Raw genomic sequence first — 17,778 nt, 5'->3', positions numbered from 1 at the left:
CCACACGAGAGGAATTATCCGACCCATGATCTCGAACTAGCTGCCATCGTGTTTGCTTTAAAAATATGGCGACATTATCTGTTTGGTGAGAAGTGCCATGTATTTTCGGATCACAAAAGTCTCAAATATTTGATGACTCAACGAGACTTGAATCTGCGACAAAGACGTTGGCTTGAGTTGTTGAAAGATTATGAGCTTGTCATTGATTACCACCCGGGAAAGGCTAACGTGGTTGCGGACGCCTTAAGCCGGAAGTCATTGTTTGCTTTACGAGCGATGAACGTGCATTTGTCTGTTCTACCAGACAGTGTGTTAGTAGCTGAATTAAAAGCTAAACCATTATTGACTCACCAAATTCGTGAAGCTCAGAAAGTCGATGATGAATTGGTTGCAAAACGGGCTAAGTGTTTTTCGAACGAGGAATCGGAGTTTCAAATTGATGATGATGATTGTTTGAGGTTCAGAAATCGTTTGTGTGTTCCAAGGAATTCGAAACTCATTTCGATGATTCTGAACGAAGCCCATTGTAGCCGAATGTCAATTCACCCGGGGAGTACGAAAATGTACAACGATTTGAAACGTCAATTTTGGTGGCATGGTATGAAACGGGACATCTCTGACTTTGTTTCGAGATGTTTGATATGTCAACAAGTGAAAGCGGAACATCAAGTGCCTTCAGGATTACTCCAGCCGATCATGATACCCGAGTGGAAATGGGATCGAGTCACAATGGACTTTGTGTCCGGACTGCCTTTGTCAGCAAGTAAGAAGGATGCGATATGGGTTGTTGTTGATAGACTGACTAAGTCGGCTCATTTCATCCCCGTACGTACGGATTTTTCATTGGATAAACTAGCTGAATTGTACGTTTATCAAATTGTGAGATTACACGGGGTACCTGTTTCTATCGTGTCGGATAGAGATCCGAGATTCACCTCACGATTTTGGAAGAAATTGCAAGAAGCTCTGGGTACCAAGCTGCATTTTAGCACTGCTTTTCACCCCCAAACCGATGGTCAATCCGAGCGGATAATTCAGATACTTGAGGATATGTTGAGATGTTGCATCCTCGAGTTCAGTAGTTCATGGGAACGGTATTTACCTTTGATTGAATTCGCTTACAACAATAGTTTTCAATCAAGTATTAAGATGGCACCTTACGAGGCTTTGTACGGTCGTAAATGCCGTACACCATTGTTTTGGACCGAGCTCGGTGAAAGTAAAATTTTCGGAGTTGATTTGATTAAAGATGCTGAACAGAAAGTAAAGGTAATCCGTGAAAGTCTAAAGGTAGCCACGGATCGTCAGAAGTCGTACGCAGATTTGAAACGAAAAGACATCGAGTATCAGGTGGGAGACAAAGTGTTCCTTAAGGTTTCACCTTGGAAAAAGATACTCAGGTTCGGCCGTAAGGGCAAGTTGAGCCCAAGATTCATTGGGCCGTACGAAATCTCCGAACGAGTTGGTCCGGTTGCGTATAGATTGATTTTGCCCCCGGAGCTTGAAAAGATTCATGACGTCTTTCATGTTTCGATGCTTCGACGCTATCGATCTGATCCATCGCACATAATTAGCCCATCAGAGGTTGAAATTCAAGTCGACATGAGCTATGAAGAAGAACCGATGCGTATCCTAGCTCGTGAAGTGAAGGAGTTGCGAAACAAAAGAGTTCCGCTAGTAAAGGTGTTATGGCTCAAACACGGGATCGAGGAAGCTACTTGGGAGACCGAGAGCTCGATGAAAGAACGATACCCAAACCTATTTACCGGTAAGATTTTCGGGGACGAAAATTTCTTAAGTGGGGAGAGTTGTGACAGCCCAAAGTTGACCCTAGTCGGGAAGTGGTTTCGGGACCGCTAAACCGAGTCACCAAAATGTTTGAATGTGATACTTATTGTCTAGAATATGTAATTATGAATGTGTGAAAATTTCAAGCTTCAATTTGGTTGATTTCATGTGAATTTAGTTAATAGGACTTATGTGAGAAAATTCTAAAATGTGATAGGTCAATGTGTGAGGACCTATTAGTGCATGTGGACAAAGGGGGGACTTGCATGTCAAATTTCCCCCCTACTAGTAGTGGCCGGCCATGATGGGCATGATGCACAATTGTGCAATTTATTTTATGGAAATTATGGCATGAGTATGGCACAAATAAGATATGTTAATTTGTGTCATAAAATGTTGGGATAAAACAAATAAAATAATAAAAAGGAGTATGGTGAATACAAAAAAAAAATGTGTGTGTAGTTGTTTGTCCCCCCCATTGCCGTGAGCTAAAGAAGAGAAAGGAGAGAATTTTGTTCATCCTTTTCTCATCTTCATGCTTGCCGAAACTAGAAAGAAAAACAAAGAAAAATTTTCTCATCCTTTGGTTCATCCTTGGCCAAAAATTTTAAGGAGGAAAGAAGAAGAAAGGTGAAGAGATTCGGCCATGCATGTAGCTAGGCTAAGGTATGTTTGATGATGTTCCATGAGATGCATGCATGTTTTAGTTGTTAGCTTGAGTTCTACTTGGCCCATGGTCTAAATCTTGCTATGTGATGGAATTGGCACTTGACCATGGATGCATCATTCTTGGTTGGTGTTTGATGTTGTGGTGATGAGGCATGAGGATGAGTTAAGATTCGGCCTAGGTGGAGGTTGTGTTAATGCCATTGCATGCAAAATATGAAGCTTGTTAATGATGCATGTGATGATGGCTTGATGATTCTTGAACCTCCTTTTTAGCATTTTTGTGTGAGCACATATGTGCATTGGTTGCTAAATGGAGAAGAATCGGCTAGCAAGATGTGTGCTAAGGCCGAATGTAACTTTGCATGTTGATGAGCAATGCATGTGTTAAATCGATGAAAAGGGGGAGGATGCTTTACTAGTGTGTGTATATGTGTGTATTAAGTGTAGAGATCGACCCCAAAAATAGACATGCATATTCGGCCAAGGGGAAAGAAATTAGCTAATATGTTGTGTTGATGCATGATTTTTGCATGTATGAGACTTTAATGTCTAATGTATAAATATGGGCTAAGTGCCTTGTGTTCATCTTTTTGATGCCTAAATGATGAAATCAATTTATTTGTTTGATTAAGCTCAAGAGCAAAGGGGAAATAAATCCGATAAAGGGAAGGAAAAAGTGGTTGAATAGCTAGCGGAATCGTTCGACAACACCCGAGGTAAGTTCTTGAGTAAGAGAGCTTAAATTACGATGTGATTAAATCATGCTCTATGTGAGGCTATTGAGCCGAATGTGCAAGGATGATATGTGCCTTGTGTTTGAGTTTCGCAAATGAAAATGAAATATGAATGTGCCATGAATTATTGTTAGATGTGCATGATTAATTGAATGCTGTCCGGGCTAAGTCCCGAAGGCTTTGTGCTAAGTGAATATATCCGGACTAAGATCCGAAGGCCTTTGTGCGAGATACTAAATCCGGGTTAAGTCCCGAAGGCATTCGTGCGAGTTGTTAAATCCGGGTTATGTCCCGAAGGCATTGTGTGAGTTACTAAAACCGGGCTATGTCCCGAAGGCACTTGAACGAGGAGCTATATCCGGTTAAATTCCGAAGGTACGTGATTTTGGTAATGAATGAGCTTGCTGTAAAATTCCAGCTAATACTCGAAAAACATCCCAATATTGGGATATGTTACGTATGTGTTGAATTTAATCGAGCCCTTACAAATAAATATTCGCTCAGTTGATGAACGAGCTACCGGCCTTCGGCTAAGTTGGTCTTTTGTGTATGTACATAAGGGTTAACGTTGTGAAGTAAGTTTGATATCGGAAAAATTGTGTATTATGAAATATTCCGTTTAGCTAAATGTGTGCTATGCTTTCGTTATGCTGGAATTTCTTGCTCAAAACTTACTAAGCATAAATTGCTTACTTCGTTCCATTGCTCCTCTGTTTTATAGATTTTTGGTTCTCCAGCTATCGGACTCGGGATCTTGACGTCGAAGTCGCCCACACTATCAAAGGCTCTTATGGGTACTCTTTTGGTTGAATTTTGATATGGCATGTATAGGACGACCCATTGTTGTTTTTCGAGTACTTTATGTGATGTATAAGTTTTGGATAGCCATGTGAAAATGGCTTATATGTGTTTAAGTATAATGTTATAATCATTTAGTGTGGATATGCTTGACAAGGATTGGCCACGGGGATGGTTAATCACTTTCATAAATTGTGCTATGTATGCAAAAAGGGCTAGTTGAACCATGAAATAGGTAAAGCCTACCTTAAAGGTAGATGCTGACAGCAGCAGTGACGTAGATTTGGAAAATCACTAAAAATAGTAGGAATGGAATTAAATAGTGAATAAATTATGTAAACAAACCTTGAAGAATCTACTTTCATAGGAAAGTAACGAAACAATCATATGGACAGTACAGTAAGAGATATTCGGGTTCTTGTGGAACAGGGCCAGAACAGTTTCTGGATTCCCTGTTCCGCCTTTGGAAATTCACTATAAATTGACCAGAGATAATTAGGGGTCATACCATATATGTATGGATTCCTCTCTGAGTCTAGTTTCCATAGAAACAAACGGCATCAGTATTGAAGCTCTGTGCAGAGAGATATCCAAGTCGTAATGGGAAAAGGTCAGTGTAGTCGACCCCTGTAACATGGGAGACTTTGACTAATAAACTGTACTAATTGGCCCGACCAAAAATTCTAGAAAAAAATACATAGGTGGGGACATGAGTCTAGTTTCAGGGAAAAATCACCAAACTGATTTTTGAGTTGTGAAACTCAAGATATGATTTTTGAAGCGACTAGTACTCAGACTGGGCAGTGTCTGGAAGGAAATTTTTCAAAGTTTGTTAACATCTCGTGTCCGACTCCGGTGTCGGTCTCGGGTTAGGGGTGTTACAAAATATATATAATTTTAAAAATATAAAAAAAAGTTTTTACTTCTACAAGGTTATCTAAATTCAAATGCATTTGATGTTTCCTTATTTATCATGATGTATTCATTTATGGAGACTTATTTATCCTTCATTTGTAAACTTTTTTTGGTACATTTTATTTGTAAACTTTATAATTTTCTTTTTATCTAATATTTATATTATATATAAATGGATAATGTATAAAAATAGTTACCTAACTATTAAGTTTGTTCTATATCTAATTTTTTAATGTTTTTAAATTTTATCAATTTGATTTTAAATTTAAAAAATTTATCAAAATTTTCCTTTAATGTTACAAAATTTGTCATTTTAGTCATAATTGTTAAAAAATATTTTAAAATTTTAAAATTTTAAAAGGTAAATATAAAAATATTTATACAATTTTTTGTATCCAAAATATCTTTCAATAATATCTTTCATCATTCAATTGATGAAGTTGGAATTATTAAATGGTATGGCCTTGATATCAATCTCTCTCTAGTGCTTGAACTATAAACGATAAAGGCATGAAAACACTAAAGCCTAAAACCAGTACTATTTTTGTCTCAAAGAGTAATGTTGTCAGAGTTAGTATCTTCAATCCCACCATTTTTCTCGGTTTATAAATTTGTTAATTTTGAACTTCTGTCTAGATTTAATTAGGCATTTCATTCACTATTCGTGAAACATTATTTATGAATTTATAATATTTTAGGGTGAAAGACCTTCAGTTCACTTTGATTTTTTCATTAACATTTTTTTTAGCCAGGTTTCACCCATTTTTTAATATGTCAGACGGCACTCAAAGAAACAACTCTAGTGCCTGTGTATGGAATAATAAATTCAAGCCAAAGAGACAACCCTTATATTAATTATTAATGTCTATTTGATTTTAAACTGAAACTTTTTTTTTTTAATTTGAGATCGGATCTATCTTGAGCTCAAGATTGGATCAATTTTAAACTTGGATCATTACAGGTTTGAGCTCAAATTTGTATCAAGGTTGAATTATTTGGGATTAAATCAGCTTAGGCTCGGTTTTTTTTTTGACACAAACTTTTTCAAGCTCAAATTTTCTCAAAATTGAATCACCATTTTGCTTGTTGTACTATTTTTGGACTAAGTTTTCTCAAAATTTTCGGCTTCGGACCAGTTTTGCTAGTTGTACTATTTTTGGATGGTGGAGTTCATCTTGTAACTTGTTTGACGTAAAGAGTAAGCCGAGTCGGTGTGAATTTGATTTTGCAGCACGTAGAGACTTGTCGAGAGATTGGTATGTCAAATGCACATGGGCGGGCAGAGGCTAAAATGGAAAAGTGCAAGTTCAGACCTTAATTTTATTAAATTATAAATTAGTACATAATAAAATTATAAATCTCTTAAAATGATAAATTTTTAATTTAATCCTTTGAAAAATATAATTTTCGATAAATTATAAGCTAGCACAAGGTAAATTTAATTTTAAGGAGTAACATAAGACAACATCATTTCTGTTTTTAGCTTTTCCATCTATAAAAGTGTATAACTGAGCCTAAGAGCTATGGATGGAAAATCAGCTCGATGGGCAATCAAATATAATTTTGGAGGTCACCAGTGCCAGTTTGTTAAGGAAAATGTTGTTGGAAGTGATAGAATTTAATAAGCCAAAAACTGGGAGAACTAGGAAATCCCCCTGATCATCAAAACATTGTTTACCTAACAGTAGAATGCTAATACGCACAGGTTGCAGATTCCCGACGAAAATCCATAATCACAAGGGTAGCAACACAATGAGCAAGTGCCGCGAGAACAACAAACACATGAAAGATCTGGTGGCTGTGCCCTGCAATATCAAATGCACCAGGCTTCCACCGCTCCGGTATTCTGCTGGTATAAACCGCAGCGCCTGCAGCGTATAGGAACGCCATCACGAGCTCATAACCGAGAGATACAAATATATGCGGATGGCCCCAGTGCAAAGAAACTGCATGTGCTGCTGGGATCACCCCCGAGAAGCCCATTGCAAGAAACAAGGAAGCTCGAAAAGATCGGAAACGGGATGCTGAGAGAGTTGGTGATAACAGAGTGATGATGGCAAGGACTCCGAGCACCGATATGGAAGTGAGATAGAAAAAGCATGAATACGGATGGCAGAAGAAAGCGTAGTAGACGGGAGCAAAGAAGGAGCAGACTATCATGAGAGAGATGCCTGCATAGTCTAGGCGCCAGAAGAAGAGGCTAAAGCGTCTGGAGTGGCAAGCAAAGAGGTGTGAGACCGAGCTGCAAACCAAGCACCCCATTGCACCAGACAAGAAAACAAACCAGGGCCATTTTGGAATTGCGTTATACCGATCTTTCTTCAAGTCCAACTGAGGAATGTGCCTCAACTCTGAACCCTGCAAACCAAACATCAAATTCAAAGTCATACTGCATTTCAGTTCCTTCCCCTGATTTACTGCTCCTACTAAAATGGAAGTTGGAAATGCACATTGAAGAAAACATTGAAATTTACAGTATTTGATGCAAAATTTCTCTGTTGACAGAGATCACATCATCTGAATTGTTAATTACATCCAAAGGCGGACAGTTTAAAGGCCCTATAGGGCCTTGCCCCCTCAAAATTTTGGGAAATCATGATTATACTTTTTAGTTTTAGAAAATTTTCCATAAATTTTTAAAAATTCTCATTATACTTTTTATTTTTTATTCTGAAAATTTTAATTAAGCTCACTTAAAATATTTAAAAATTCTCATTAATCTCAAAAAATTTAAAAATTCTAATTGAACCCCCAATTTAAAAAAAAAACTCATTTTTTAAAAATTTTACTGAACCCCTCAAAAATTAGTCCCAATATCCGCCACTGATTACATATCAAAGGACAGCAGATATATATACCAAGGCCTAGGTTATTCGGGATATCAAGCATGTTAATATGCAGTCACAAATGACTGAATCACTTCACCAGTCACCATTACTTTTGATTTTTCAAAAGTTAGTTTGAGTATGAAATTATAAATCTATCGTTGGATTATAATTTATAAATATGATTTATATATTTAAATTAAATTTTATAAATAATTTATATTAATTAATTACTTAAAAATATTTAAGATTTTATATTTTATATATCATAATATTAATAATAAGTTAGTTAAAAAAAAGAGTTACTATAAATTATTTTATTATATTTATTTTATAATTTAAATATTTATTAATACAAAAAATAATAGCATGACGTCATGATGATAATGATAATAAAGACGTACTTTACATTTGAGTCAATTATTTAATCACTTATAAATTTTTATTAATTTACAATAGTTTTAGTTTTGTATGGTTTTAATATCTAAATTATGATTTATATATTCATTTTACAAACAATTTACAAGAGTCCATTTATATTTTATATATTATAATATTAATAAATTTAAATATCATCTCAATTAATTTATATTTACTTTATAAAATCATATTTAAAATGAATATTTTAACTTTTAAATATTTTTTATTGCAGCCCCATACGCATAATCTTAAACCAAATATTTTAACACCACCTTTAAAAAACAATGATAAAATAATATTTAATCCTCCAGCCAAAATGTTTCAAGCTTTTTGAGTTCTTGGCTTTCCAGCGTATTGATTAGAATAAGGTTATTTGGGATATCAAATTAGACATTTGACTATAATAGGATTTTCTTAATCCAGTTTAACTTGATTCAAATTATTATTTATTAAATAAATTTGTTTTTATTTAATTTTAATTATAAAGATATTAATTTAAGAGAATATTGGTTACAAATAAATTTTAACAAATACATTTTATTTAATTCTTTTAGTCCACTTATTATCATTTTGTTTTAAAATTTTAGATTTGAAATATATATATATATATGATTGAGGCATCATATGAAATATATAATTTAGACAACTTAAAAGTGTTCTTGAATTAGGTTCTGACGTATGTAATGAGATTTAATTGTAAGAATAATAACTTTTTTGGCCCTCCAACTTTATAAAAAAATTACTTTAGTCCTTCATTTATTTTTTTTCATCTCTTTTAACCTTTGAATTTGTATTTTTTTTGTCAAATCACTCCAAAATAGATGAAAAAGTAAACATTTGTTAACTTTGCTCATCTAAATTTCCACGTGGACAACATATCATTTAATTAATTTCAAAATTTAAAACTATTAAAATATATATTATTATAATTTTAATGATTTTTAGTTTTTTAAAATATTTCTTATAATCTTTTTGAATTTTTAAAATTTTAAAAAAATTAATGTTGATGTGTCACCAACGTGTATGTCACGTTAGCAAAGTTAACTTTTCCATCAATTTTGAATGATTTAATAAAAAAATATAAGTTTAAGAGTTAAAAAAATGCAAAAAATTAAATGGATGGCTAAAATGATTTCTTTATAAAGTTGAAGGATCAAATAAGTCCTTATGCCTTATCTGTACACTGTTCAAAATATTTTCCAATAATATTATCTATCTAGAAAAATTAATTGGAATAAATCTAAATTATCACTTCAGAATGACATCATCAACTTTATAACCTATTTACTAAAAAATTATTAGTATACTTTTTTACATTCATTTAAAAATTATTAAAAAAAGTTTACACAGCAATTTAATTTTGAACATCTTTTAATGAAATTAACACTAAAGGGCCTTTAAAGTCATTTAACATTTTTAAATAATCAATTAAGCGGTCATGCTTTTTTTTTACTCAGTTGAGTCTTGAACGTTAAAATTTTAATCAGTTAAACTCTTTAACCGTTAAATAATAATTGAAGCCGTTTTGTGGGGTTATTTTCGCTATAAGGCATGCGAGAATTATGCCACATGATGAAATTTGATATTTTATATTTAAAATTATTAAAAAATCATAAAACAATAAAAATCATAAAAATTATATAAAATATTTAAAAAGTACAAAAATAGAAGATATAGAAAAGTAAAAAAGATATAGAAAATTATAAAAATTATATAAATAACTAAAAATTATATAAAATACTAAAAACTTAAAAAATTAAGAATTATTAAAATAAAAAATTTAAAAATTATATATTATAAAAAGATATGATTTAAAAAAGAAATAAAAATTGTAAAAATTATGGAAAAAATTTGAAAGTATATAAAATTATTAAAATATTAAAAAATAATAAAATAATAAAATTTACCATATATTATGAAAAGCATAAAAATTATAAAACAAATTAAAAATATATGAAACAAAATTATAAGAACCACTTTTTTTATTTATTCGCAAACTAACTATCATTTTATCCCCGAAGGTATTTGTTATGCTTGTTTATTGTGGATCTCTCCAAAGTTTGCACTCCCTTTATTCATTGTCGATGATAATAGAATGTTTTGAGATGCAAACTAAGGTAGGGAATAGGTTGAGAAGGCAAGTCACAACCAAAGCTGTATATAAATTTTTTATAATTTTTATATAATTTTTGTATTTCATATTTTTTTTTCTATATCCTTGCAATATTTTCAATAATTGTCTACATTTTTAAATATTTTTCATATTTTTATTTTTCATAATTTATATAATATTTTGTTATTTTAATAAATTTTTAATACTTTTTTGCAATTTTAATAATTTTATAATTTATATAATTTTCTTCATTTATAATCATTTTTATAATTTTTTGCACTTTATATATATATTTAAAATTGCTTTTAATTTTTATAATTTCTATGGTTTTTAATATAAAATACTAAATTGTGTCATGTGACACAATCTTAGCATACCACATGGTAAAAATAACCCATAAAAATAATTGTCTTTACTCTTTAATGGTCAAAGGGGCTTATTAAATAAAATTTTATCGCTCAAAGACTCAATTAAATAGAAAAAAGTGTAAATGCTAAATTGAAATTTAAAAGTAAAATTGAAACTTTAGATTTTTTATTTTCAATAGGGATATTTAATAATTTAAACACCATTATAAGTGAGGCTTTGTCAATGTTGATAAATGTTGAGGTCCTAAAATTTTGTATTCAAGTTTAAGTTCCATTAGATGGAGCGATGTATGTGTAAGTTTTAATCTAAATTTTTTTATTATCAATTTATTCGCTTATGCATGTATTAGTTTAATTTTAGTTGTAATTATAGATATATGTGAATTACAATTATGATTCCGTTGCGTATAGTGTTACTTAAGTCTAATTATAATTATACCTTGTCATTGCGGATTGTATTTTAATCTCAAATAAGTGATTTAAATGTTATTTTCCTTTTAAAAAAATGAAATTCTATTTTAAATTTTTATGAAAATAAAATATATCTAAGAGCCAATGAGTAACGGCACTGAAATTCTCGAAGAAGCAAAGTTCAGTATTTCGAGAAGTCATCAACTACAGATTCTTCAATCGCTATCACCCATGCGTTTCATTTCCCCGACCAATGGAATCAATCCGTTTACTTTTTGCAGCAATATAATATTTACAATTTGTTAAAATTAGTTAAAAGTTATATTTTTAAATATATATTATTTAATATTACTCCTCAGATGTATTTTTTTTTGAATTATAAAAAAACCTTACAAATATTAATTAGGATTAAATGTTAATTTAGTCCTAAAATTTACGTGATTATCACTTTAATTTTAAATTCCTTTTTATCAAATACCTAAAGTTGCAAAACGTTAAGGGGTTAACAAAGTGCACGTGAAAAAAAAGCATTACATAAAATAATTTAAAAAAACAAAAATGGAAAATTTTAAAATAGAAAAAAATCTCAGAAATTTTTAAAATATAAAAAAAGTTTAAAAATTACAAAAGATATCCAGAAAATTATAATAGGATATTTTTAAAAATGCATAAATTTCAAAAAAGAGAAAAATTCAAAAAGACGTAACTTTTTTCAAAAAAGAAAAAAATCAGCAAAAAGTTTCAAAAGAATTAACAATCAGTGGAGAAGGTTAGTTGTTAGGTTTTTTTTTTCTTAGCAAAACGAGGTTCACAAAATGTAAAAAACAAAATCACTGATGATGTTAAGAGAATCTCTAGTCTAGTCAATTTTCAAGGTTAGCACATCTATACTATTATTAAAATATTATTGAATTTGGAGTAACCAAGTAATATTTTTAATAGTACTAGATCATGAGTCAAAAAATTTACCCATAATGACTTATTTGAAGTTTTAATTTTATAAAAAAATTATTTTATTTTTTCATATATATATTTTTTGTCTGATTTAACTTTTTTAACTTACATCGTCTCAAAATAAATAAAAAATTGATGTTCGTTGACATGCATACAAGTGGATTATCACATGTATGTCACGTTAACAATTAATTAATTTTTAAAATTTAAAAATAGTTAAAAATGTTTTTTTATATTTTTATACTTATTTAATAATTTTAAATATTTTTTTTGAATTTTTAACATTTTAAAAGATTAACTAATTGCTAACATGACAATTCATGTATATGTCACATCAATAAAATTAACAAACGTTAACTTTTTCATTTATTTTAGAGTGATTTGACAAATAACGCAAGTTTAAGAGTTAAAAAGTATAAAAAAAATTAAACGTTGGGCTAAAATAATTTTTTTTTGTAAAGTTAGAAAGCCAAATAAATTATTATGCTTAAAAGGCATGTAACAATAAAAATTAAATGTGACTTTAGTTGAAATGGCAAATTGAAAGAAGGAAGATTTTGAGGTTTTAAGTTGAAATCTCATAATATGCACATATTTTTCTAAATAGTATGTCAAAAAATAAAAATACACTCAAAATTATATTTATTGCTTTATAAAAATATTGAACTTTTAATAACTTCATAACCGAGTTGGACTCAATTGAAAATGATACCAAATCAGTGAAAATTTTGAATAAAAGGCATAATGACTTATTTGGCCCTTAAACTTTACAAAAAAATCATTTTAACCCTCCATTTAATTTTTTTTGTCTCTTTTAGCCTTAAAACTTACAAAAGTTAATATCTGTTAACTTTGCTGATGCGGCATCGACATGTATGTGGAAGCATCAACAATTAATAAAATTTTAAAATATTTTTAAAAAATAATATTAATACTTATTAATTTAAAAATATTTTTTATAATTTTTTTTAAAATTTTTAAAATTAATTAATTGCTTAATGGTATCCACGTGTATGTTAACTTTCAATTTATTTTTGGGTGATTTAACAAATAATGTAAGAACTAAAAGAGGTGAAAAATTAAATGGGTGGCTAAAATACTTTTTTTGTAAAATTGAAGGGCCAAATAAATTATTATGCCTAAAAAATGTATAGATAATTATTAAAGAAAATACATAAAAATAAATTTAAGTCCAAATGATAAAAAAATAAAGATAATTTATTATTTTAATTTTAAAAATAATTACTCACCAAAAGCTATTAATTTTCTCAATACTCCCATTTGAAAAATAACGAACCATAAAAATCCGTTTGAACTTTAATTTATTATTTTCAGAAAAGATGTTATCACCTAATAAATTTAATATATAAATCTAAAAACTATTCTGAACTTTTTATCTGATATGTAAAGTTATAGAGAGACTTTAATTTTTATAATTTTATATGTGAATTTCGTTTTGATTTAATTTTTATAAATTATTAACATAATTATTTATGTAACACTATTTTAAGTTTACATGTATTTACAAACAATTGTATGTATCAAATATGAAAATAAATTAAAGTATTTTTAGATCACTATAATTAATGTATTTATTTTTTAAATGTTCACAATTAAATTAAAATTAATGTCTCATATATGTATTTGAGCTGCAATTAAAGTTTCATGTATATAATTGCATAAAATTAAAATTAATATATTAAATTGCACATTGAATCAAAGTTTATATGTAATTTTGAGATTGATATTTAAATTAATTATTGTAGAGTAAGTATTGCAATATAATATAAATCTATATTGATTTATATTTATTATATATATTGAATAATTATTTGTAGTGGTAGCTATTTGTTAAATTTTAAAGGGTAAATGCTCACATTATTTTTTATTATTCTAAATCTGATTTGGTTTTTTTAATAATATTTTTAGTTATATTTATAAAATAATAATTAGAATAAAAAAAAGGAAATAGTAGAAAAACGGAAATAACTAAACTACTAGTTTTCTAGAGTTTTTGTTAGAAGAGTGAAACTACAACGAGCGGTTAATAAGAGATACTTCTTTTTAAGAAATTAAAAATTTTAATTTAATGTGTAATTTTATATTTAAAATTTGGTTTTGTATTATTTTATACATTAAATTTTGATTTGATCTAATTCTCGCAAGTTATTAATATAATTATTGATGTATCATTATTTTATGTTTATATATTCTATACACAAATAATTACATTTATTTAATATAAAATAAATTGATGTATTTTTTTTCAAATGTTAATAATTGAAAAAAATTAAAATATTATATCTACATTTGAACCATAATTAAAATTTCATATGTATAATTACATAAAATTAAAATTCATATTAAATCAAAGTTTATATATAATTTTAAAAATTATTCTTATAAATATATATTATAAATGAATAACTATTCTGCCCATACAACAAACTCAAGACAAATAAATTTAGTAATCTTAAAGACTCCTGACATAAATTCAGATTTGATTGTGTAGTTTTACTAGTGGATAAAATAATAAATCATTGTTTTTATAATTAAATTGGAATTCTATATACTTTTATAAATTCTAAACTTAATTAAGTGTAAATAGATGATAAATTTTGGTTGTTATAATGTGAGTGATTGAACTTAGCATGTGATGTCAACTTTATAAAATTTACAGAAAGTTAAATTTTAGTTATAAAAATAATATTATTTAACAAAGAACTGTGTGTTTTTCACCGACCGGTAGAAAGAATCACATGGTGTGACCCAGTAATCTTTTAATTCACGATATTATCTCTGACCGTAATCCACTAACGCATCTAAACAAAACTAGCTGTCACGTCATGCCCATTTCCCTTCCAAAACTCCCAACTTTTCTTTTACATTAACGAATTTATTTATGTTAATTTAATTATAGATGAACAACATTTTTCAAAATATGAAAAAGAACTGACCTGGAAGATGCTATGCTTGTTATCAGAGGCGTTAACATCATTCATCATCATCATCGACGGTCCTGATACTTGAGCTCTGGAAACATCCAACGCAAAAGATTAGGCTTCTTTCTTTTGCATTAAAATCCATAAAACCCAGAAAATTTTAAAAATGACAATCAGGTCCTTACTTGGAAAAACTGGTGATCAAACTTCCATCTCCAAAATCCTCCATGGAACTGAACACCGTTAATCCAACGAATAGTAAAAACCCTGCCAAATGCCTACAAAAATAATACATAATCGTCAAAAAATAAAAAAAAATGAAGCCAATGAAATTTTTGAAATTCGGATCGAGTCCCTTACGTCCAGATATTTATTGTTTCGTTGTGCAATGAGAAAACGCTTAATAAAATGTCCTTCAATGGCCATTCGCATCGGTAATAATCCAAGATGAACTCGTTATCTTTCAAATAATCCGGTAACTCTTCGTACCTCAACAATTTCCTCTTAAATCTTTGCTTCTTCATCCTATCTTCTTCACCTGACTCAAATCGATCTAGTTGCTTATAATCATTCTCCACCGTCGCAACTTTTCGATGACGACGATGACTTTTCATGCTACTTGGAAGCTACACCCAAACGCCTCGCCGGAGAAACGCCTCCGGTTTTTTTACCGGCGAAGGAATCTGAACCTTTTTTTTTCTTTTTCTCTCTGGGAGATAGATATTTTAGGCCTTTCTGCTACAATTCTGTTAACCTGTACATATAGCGAAAACCAGAGAAAATTCAATTTCTTATTTTTATTAAAAATTTGTGTGTGCTTACGTGGCACTAAACTATTTGAGAAACAAAGCACTTTTTGATGAATAAGCATAGGTTGTAGGTGTAGTCTGACTGTATCTGATTATGGCCCCCCCAGGTTTTTATTTAAGTGCTGTATAGAAAAGCAATTTAGTTGAAACTGTTTTTTGTTTCATTTATTTTAATTTTCAGAGGTTCAGAATATCAAATTCAAAAATAGCTATACTTTAGTTGGGTAGGAAATTTGACTAATCCCTGCCCATGTTGACACGTGCAAGTTAAATCTTCTTTCACGCCACCGATTCCTTTTTTCTTTGGTTTGTTAATTTAACCTTGATTACCAGTAAAATATTTTTCGTAAAATGATTTCGAGAAAATATTTTACTTTTTTGTAAAATGATTTACTAGAAAATATTTTTTGGTGTTTGATTGAATTTGTGTAAAATATTTTCGGCTGTTTAGCAGATTTTCTGGAAATATTTTTCAAAAAATTTGTTTATATATATATTGATATATATTAATAAATTTTTATATTTTAAATTATTTTTACATATATTACAATGATTTATTTATAATAATACTCAATTATTAAGCTACAATATTAATCGTTATAAATTGAAAAAAATTAATATCAAATAAATTATTTGTAATTGTGTTAAAAAAACAAGTATTGAATAATTAAAAAAACAAGTTACTAAAAAATCAAAAAACAGAAGCAATTTTCTACCGGAAATGAAAGAAGGAATGAAGGAGGCGATAGAGAGGAGAGCACGGAAAATGTCTTACGGAAATTGAAAGGATAAGACATTTTCCCTAAAATGTAACCCATTTTCCCTTGTTTTGGAGTTCATTGAAAATGTTTTCTGCCAATCAAAAGCTGGAAAAGTTGGAAATGATTTTCCAGAAAATCAATTCCTTCAATCAAACAGACCCTAAGTGGTTGTATATATTTATTTTGGTGGGATGGTTCTTTTACTAGAATATATCTTCATAACTGCATCCCCCAAAAAGAATTAGAGTAAGAATCATGTAATGATCAAGTAATCTCAACATCTAAAGACCGTCGATGTTAGAGTGTTTAATGACGAATTGTAATTACTATACAAAAATTTCAATATCTAATTTATTTTTATCGTTCGTACATATACAAATAAAGCTCAACAGTTGTGGATGTTGAGTTGCTTTGTGTTAATATTTTTGTTGTTTGTTTGTTAACCTAACCCTAATAAATGTTGTAGTAGGAGCTTGACACCTTCGAGTACCGAAAGTATGTAAAATTTCACCATTTATCATAAACTTAATCTTAATAAATCTTATCAAAATTTTCTATTGTTCCAGATCTAAAATCTTGATGTTTTTTAATGACTTGAATAATAACTTTCTAGCCTTCAAATTAATTTTTATTAATCTTCCAAAGCAGCCCCAAAATAGCCATCGTTGGCGGTGGTTGACGCCCCTAAAGCCTTTCTTTTTGTGGCTGCCATTTTGAGCCCTAATGCCAATTTAAAATACTGAGTCCAGCATTAATTTACTTAATTTTTTCAAGTTTAAAATAGATTCCTTTCAGCCCTAAAACAGATCTCTTTGATGTTTTTCAAAACAGTCCTTTTCGTGGCCAATTTTGGTGGTGTGCCGCTCTTAGAACTACTATTAGGGGCTACCGACTTTTATTATTTTTACCACTTATTTCCAGCAAGGTTTAGATCTATTAAACCACTTTCTAATCAGCCTTTAATCATGTATGATTTAGGCAAATTCAATCTTCCTTCATTTGGCAACTTAGATCTAACAGATTGATAGTTTCGACTTTGTTATTAGGGAATGTGTTAGTTGATTAAATTAAGGTTTTAAATGAATGATTAGTTACTGATTTTTTAGTATTTTATTGCGTTAGGCACTGACTTAAACGCTCCAAACCAGCGGTGCAATATTGTGGATGACGAAGGAGTTCTGTGGAGTAATAGCAGCATATTAAGTCCACATATATGTTGTCAGTGCACTGCACCGGGAGTAATGAGGAGAATGACGATTATATGGCATTTT

At 29.6% G+C, this 17,778-nt stretch overlaps 1 protein-coding gene across 1 annotated transcript; it reads right to left on the bottom strand.

Moving 5' to 3' along the window:
• Positions 1 to 6,361: 6,361 nt before the first annotated feature.
• LOC121220079 (heptahelical transmembrane protein 2) lies at positions 6,362 to 15,691 on the bottom strand. The gene is made up of 4 exons (XM_041099248.1): positions 15,298 to 15,691; positions 15,123 to 15,215; positions 14,953 to 15,028; positions 6,362 to 7,262 (listed from the first exon to the last, which is right to left on the bottom strand). Exons 1-4 carry the CDS (start codon positions 15,549 to 15,551, stop codon positions 6,597 to 6,599), a joined length of 1,089 nt encoding a protein of 362 aa, XP_040955182.1. The 5' UTR covers positions 15,552 to 15,691; the 3' UTR covers positions 6,362 to 6,596.
• Positions 15,692 to 17,778: the final 2,087 nt, after the last annotated feature.

The sequence above is a fragment of the Gossypium hirsutum genome, chromosome D08 (assembly GCF_007990345.1).
Source record: "Gossypium hirsutum isolate 1008001.06 chromosome D08, Gossypium_hirsutum_v2.1, whole genome shotgun sequence".
NCBI classification, from domain to species: domain Eukaryota; kingdom Viridiplantae; phylum Streptophyta; class Magnoliopsida; order Malvales; family Malvaceae; genus Gossypium; species Gossypium hirsutum.
Note: the sequence above shows the minus strand (reverse complement) of the source record. Positions and strands in the feature narration are given on the sequence as shown.